The 6,369-nt window shown below is 42.4% G+C and overlaps 1 protein-coding gene across 1 annotated transcript in view; it reads left to right on the forward strand.

The window, feature by feature from the left end:
- Positions 1–5,608, forward strand: part of LOC109376410 (disabled homolog 1-like) — a 545,742-nt gene extending 540,134 nt beyond the window's left edge. The window contains exon 5 of the mRNA XM_019632327.1: positions 5,411–5,608. Coding sequence (XP_019487872.1) covers positions 5,411–5,608 — 198 coding nt within the window. The remainder of the gene's footprint in view (positions 1–5,410) is intronic.
- The last annotated feature ends 761 nt before the right edge of the window (positions 5,609–6,369 follow it).

Raw genomic sequence — 6,369 nt, forward strand, 5'->3', positions numbered from 1 at the left:
GCCTCCCTGCTCTGTAAATAAGAAATTGGAGGTTCATAGAAGTTAAAGGATTTGCCCCAGGACCTTCATTTAGTCTGGAATAAGCCCAGAATTCAAACCTAGATCTCCGGAAGCCCAGTGTTTGATGAGACATAGTTTAGAGCTTAATGCTATCCTGTTTTGATCTGCATTTAATGTATCTTGGATCTCCAACTAGATCTGAAGCCCCTACCAGTAAACCACTACTCAACAGGCACATATCATTGACTTCCAAAGTAGCCAACTCTGAGACCTGAGGTGGTTGAGGTTGTGGGAGGGGGTGAGAGCTCCCAAAGACAGTGCCTGGAGGGCTAATTCCAGAGCTCTAAATATGTCAGTCAGGGCCCTGGAAACAGAGCCCACCCTGCTGGGTCAGAGGAGGACACTTCAGCAAATGGATTACTTACAGAGTAGGCAAGATTTGGGTAACAAACAAGGGCTGGTGTGTCACCCAGAAACTAGCCCCAGTGGGAAGCAGTTACTACCTAGGAAGAAATGTATTTCCTGGAGCCCCGGGAGAGAGGATGAAGGACCAAGTCCCCCCCCTCATCAAGCTAAAACACAGCTACTGCCGGGAATGTAGAGTAAGGACCAGAAGGAGGTGGTATGAAACACCCTAATGTCCCTCTCCTTCCATCCTCTCATCTCCGGCCTGTGTCTGGGAAGCCAACCAGAAGCCAAGCCGGAAGCTCGGGGGACCAGAGAATGCATTCCGCAGTCTCTGGGCACAAAGCAGAGCATGGGAACCTATTTGTATCCCTCTTTTTAACTGGGAGAAGTAAAACTCAGGATGAGTTTTTATCCAAAGATAGTACAGCTGGCAACTCATAGGGCTGAGATTGGAGACCAGGTTTACTTCATGGAGCCTTCTGGAATAGCTTTCTTGGTTCTTAGCCATTCCTGCCTGAAGCCCGTTGTGTTTTCATGCCTGCTTTATGTGTTCCCTGGAGATTGCAGTCATCCCATCATGTGTAATGCACCATGCTGGGTGGGGTTTCTCACAGCCCTTTCCTGTACATCATCTCATAGGATTCTCTCAGCAACCCTTGAGCTGGACAGGGCAGCCTGTTAATGCCTGACCCCTCCTCTGTGTATAAATTCCTTCATCAAGATGCTGCCTATGTGTGACTCCCTTAGGAATACCAGTTCACACAGTGCCTCGCACATGATATGGCTTAATATTCGGATATTATTACTAGTGATGATGGTAACTATTAGTTACTGAGCTGTCCGTGCATGCTACACACCATGCTACATGCAGTATGTGCATAGTTCATTTAAATGTCCCAACATTCTTGTGAGGTCAGAAGCGCCATTCTTCTCATTTTAGAGTTCTCCTTCCCGACTGAGTCTGGGAGCTGGTGGATCCACCTGTCTATTCTCAGAACACTTTTGACATATCTGTAGTATATTGTGTAGTCTTTTTTTGTTGTTTTCATTTATGCTCCACCCAAAACCTCTTACAGAGTGTTATATTAGAAGGAACCCCAACATTGAAATCCAAAAGGACAATGTTTATATTTCCTCTATGTCTTACAGCTTCCTTGAGGTTTGGGGAGGTCACTTGACCTTCTGACCTATGTTTCCTTATATGTAAAATAAGAGAGATAATTCTTACTTCCCAGGATTGTGGTATGGGCTAAATCATATGACATATAAGAGAATTTCTAGCATATAGTAAGTTCCCAAGAAAATGATTGACTCCCTCATTGACAGGTTTCCAACAGCGACTTGCTAGGTCAGGGGGCCGATATTAGGCAGAGCCCCAAAAAGTACCACATTCACATCTTCTGACTCTGCCACCAGAGCTGTCGCCTGGGCCTGTATTCAGTCTACATAACAGCAATGGATAGTCTTCGGGAAAATGAGACCCCGAGGCACGCTGTCTGGTGCCAGGAGTGCTTGGACTTGGTGCAATTTTTCAGAGCTTGACTCAGAGAGTCCGGTCTCACAGGAGAAACATACTTGATAAAATTGGAGTTTTATTTCCCCAAAGATATTGCCATGTGGCTAGTCTTACTCTCTTTCATTTGTCATGTGAAGCTACCACCAGCAGCCCCAAGCAGAAATGCTCCTGAAACACACGTATTGGCTCTTTTCATTCTTTTTTCTACGCTGCCATATTCTACCAGAGAGTTCTTCGATAGCTACGTGGAACCAGGAAGAAAAGGGGGCCATTAGCTAGTCAGCACTACTCTGTGCCAGGAATTATTGCTATAGGATGTTGCAGAAATTCTAAGAGCTAGGGACTGTTAGGACGCTATAGAGACCGAGTCGTTAAGGCTACTCTTCCTGACCAAAGGTGCATCCCTATCCCATGTCCCCTCATGTCCTCCAGTAGAAAGAAATTAAACCAAAAGGAGGGGCTTTCCCTCCCCTTTACACAGCCCTTCCCGTCCTTATGTTTATCATGGGGCATCATCTTCTTCTCTCCTTTGTGTATGTCTGGGTACCTGAGGCTGAAGTTGAGGCTGAATTGGGGTGGCAGTATAAGCTATTTTACTCCAAATCCAGCCAAGAATACAGATTTCAAAGTCAAGTTTCCCTAGGTCCAAAGCCTGGCTTGTCTACTACCTGAGTGAGGGAAGCCCATTTCACCTTTTTTGAGTGCCTGCTTTATTCTGGGCTTCATTCTCGACACAGTGCAAAGGAATGAACAAAACAAAGTTCCATGAACAACTGAGCTTTTGTTCTAGCGGGCAAAGGCAGACAGTCAACAAAGGAATACATACGGCAGATGGTGGGAAGCGCCATGAGAAAAGAGACGTAGGGAGAAAGAACGAGAGGCAGTTTGGTGTGGAAGGTGGAGGGGTCGTAGGCAGGGTCTCTAATAGGGTGGCACTGAACAGAAATAGTATTTCCCTGGGATCGAAAAGATGTGCTTTGTTCTTTCCCTTATGTCCTTAAAGTCATCTCTCAGTGAATTCATGGGAAAGCAAGCAGCACATTGAGGCATCCAGGGACCTGTGAGTAAGATGGAGACAGAGGACTTAGTTTTGGGGGTGGGTCACTCTCTTTAACAATTTAGAGGGCAGTCACTGCAGGAAGGACCTTATTATGAAAATGTGTAGCCATCAAGAAAGACTAAAAGTAGAACACTGGGTAAGGTACAGGAGCAAGATGTAGGCCTGCTAGAAAGACACAACATAAAGGACTAATAACCTCTCCCTGCACCAAGAGTCTGGAGAGCTGAGTTGTTGTCTCAGCTTCTTTACCAACTCTGGGCCATCTTGGTACCTTTTTACCAACTCTGTCCTCCCAACTTTCCAGGCATCATTTTCTCATCTGTCAGGTAGGGAATCTGGACTGATTAACTTTAAGGTTTTCTCTGGCTGTAACATTCTGAATGTCTGTGAATGTGTAAGAGACACTTAAGAATGAGTGGACAACTCGAGAGGGAGTGAATTTCCTACTTGGAGGTACCCAAACAGGAACTGGAACACAAACTTTAGGAGACAATCATCCATTTATACTAGAAGTTAATTTTTATTGCAATCTTAAACATACCAGATGTTGTGCGTGGTACTTTAAATAAATTTAATTCTCTCAACCATGTAAGAAAATTATATACACTCGAGGAAGTAGAATTGAGAGGTAAGTAATTTGTCCAAGATTACGGAGAGCTAGGAGTATAAACCAGAGATTCTGATTCCGTGGAGTATTTCCAATACCCAAAGTGAGGCTAATCGAACTACCTCCAGACAAGGAACGCCCTTTGCTGTGCCTTCTGGTTGTATGTATTGCTCTCTAACACCAGTCATTCTCAGAGACTGATGTTGGGCACAAGCTATTCTAAGAATAGCACAGACATCGTTTATCTCCTGGAAACAGGAAATGAGAATGATTTTAGACTTTACTACTCCTAAAAGCCCAGAACCATGGCTGCTGAGAGTTGGGCTTATTCTCACCCTCTGCAGAAGCTAATGGTGATGAAGGGGCTGGAAGCCTCGAAACGCCTAATGCAGAGTCAGCAGCAGCCCTTGAATGTAAAAATCCCTTAACATGTCCTTACCTTCTGAGTTGTAGCCTAGTATGAAACCCATGGTTACCTGTAATTGGCCCCCACAGAGGCTAGTGTAAAAAGTAAGTGTCTTCAATTGGTAACCACAAGATTGCCATGGGGATATGAAAGACTGTTTGGGGAATCGAATCAATAATGTTGTAAAGATTTGTAGGGCATCAGATGGACACTTGTCTTATTAGGAAGACCACTTCGTGAATGGTGTAGGTGCCTGACCACTGCACTGTACACCTGAAGCTGAAGCTGAATAATATTGAATGTCAACTATAATTTAATATATATATATATATATAGTCACAGGATGTGGAGTTCAGCATAGGGAATAGAGTCAGTGGAACTGTAACAGCTATATACGATGTCAGAGGGGTAGTAGATTAGGGGAGGGGGTTATCACTTTGTGAGGGGTATAAATGTCTAGCTAGTACATTTTTTTGTACACCTGAAACTAATTAAAATAATAATAATAATAATAATAATAATAATAATAATAATAAAGTAAATGTCTTTACTTTTAACTTGCATCATATCAACTTTGGGGGACTCTGGATAGTACATTCATGTACCAATAACTTACTGAGTACCTCCTGCCCTCCAGAGACTTTCCTGGGCACTAGAGAGAGAGCAGTGAGCAGAGGAACATCCCTACCTTTTGTGACATTTACCTTCAAATTGACTCACATACATGTCTTCAGTTTATAAAAAGTTTGGAAAAGGGGGGAAACAGATGTATTGATAAATAGAAAGCATTTGGTAGGTACTTTTTTTGAAAGCACAGGAATGATAGGGAAAGGGGTAGGGGAAAATGCAAAGTGTCTGTGGGTAAAACTTACAAACCATAGGCATAAAGTATGATCATCATATTTTCCCAAACAAAAATGGAGACATGCAGTCTGACAGTAGTTTTTATTTTATGTTTAATCTCTAAATTGATTCATGGGCAAACTGTTTCCAGAAGCATGAAAATAAAATCACATTTAGGAATGTATTCCACGACTTGTCTTTATTTAAAATATGAAAACCACATCCAATACAAAACCCAGAAAAGATATTAATAAGAGGACCATATTGTGTTTATCTTGGGATCTCAAATTCTGAGCTGAGTGTGTAGGCATTCTATAAATCTTGGTTAGTCAAATGAATCAGTCAGTGTTCATATATCTGTTTCTATAGCCTTAGAACAGCCAGGGTAAGTATTCCCCTAAAACATCAAGAAGAGGCGAGCACATCAGGTAGAAAAGCCTGGAAGGAGCAAAGAGAAAGGAGTGTGCGTGATAGGTGGTATCAGCTGATGGTATCTGACATGCCTCTGGGACCAGAGGGAATTTTCAAATGAAAACACTAAAGTAAAATCCATGTCTTTCCTTTTAACAGGGCGTTGTTGCTGGTGCTCGTTCCAAAGGAGAACACAAACAGAAAATCTTTTTAACCATCTCCTTTGGAGGAATCAAAATCTTTGATGAGAAGACAGGGGTAAGTAAAAGAAGCACATGGCATTGTGAAATTGAGTCCATTGACAGATGCGCCCTTAAAAGCCTCTACTCAGTGGGCAGGAATATCAAACAAGCATAAAAACATATAAAGCAACTGACAAACTCGATCAACTGTGATCGTCCATCAAAGAGAGGCTCTCTCCCCTGACTTGGCCACAGTGTGACTGCACCATGTTTCTTATAGTGTAATTGTGATAAAAGTGTCACACAGTCTGGTAATCTAATGGGAGATTGATGAGCTTTGAAGAGCGGTGGGTAATGTGACAGTTTAAGTTAAATTTCTCTGTGCGTTGGCAACTTTAATGACACGCATCCTAGAGGGAGATACATGGTGGTCTTTTGACTCGGTCAAAGCATCCAGTCTCTCTTGAGTTTAACCTGTGGAACCTTGTAGTTGTTATAATCAAAAAGAATAAATGGAGTTTTCAATCTTTAAAAAAAAAAAATCTATCACTGCACGACCAGGAAATGGAAGGGCTGATATGTTTAGTTGAATGAACCAAAGAAGTGGTTTGTGTTTTCATCAGGCTACCAGGCAATTAGCTCCCAGGTTCGTCTCCAGGGCTTACCTGACATTGTTGGTCCTGTTCATTGACCGTAAGGGAAAAACAGAAAAATAGTCTATGATCTGTTTTGTCAAGAGGGTGAGAGTCAAATGGCATGTTTTTTTTTCCTTTTATTCATTTATTCACCTCCACATATATCACCTCCTTTGAACGTCACAAGATAATTTATCAAGCACTGTATAAACAATACTCTACTAGCCAAGTTAATTAACCTTAGTCATTCTGCATTATTATTTTCTCCCCTTTGTTCTGACTCGTATTAGGATAAGATATG

The sequence above is a fragment of the Hipposideros armiger genome, unplaced genomic scaffold (genome assembly GCF_001890085.2).
Source record: "Hipposideros armiger isolate ML-2016 unplaced genomic scaffold, ASM189008v1 scaffold_1122, whole genome shotgun sequence".
Taxonomy (NCBI): domain Eukaryota; kingdom Metazoa; phylum Chordata; class Mammalia; order Chiroptera; family Hipposideridae; genus Hipposideros; species Hipposideros armiger.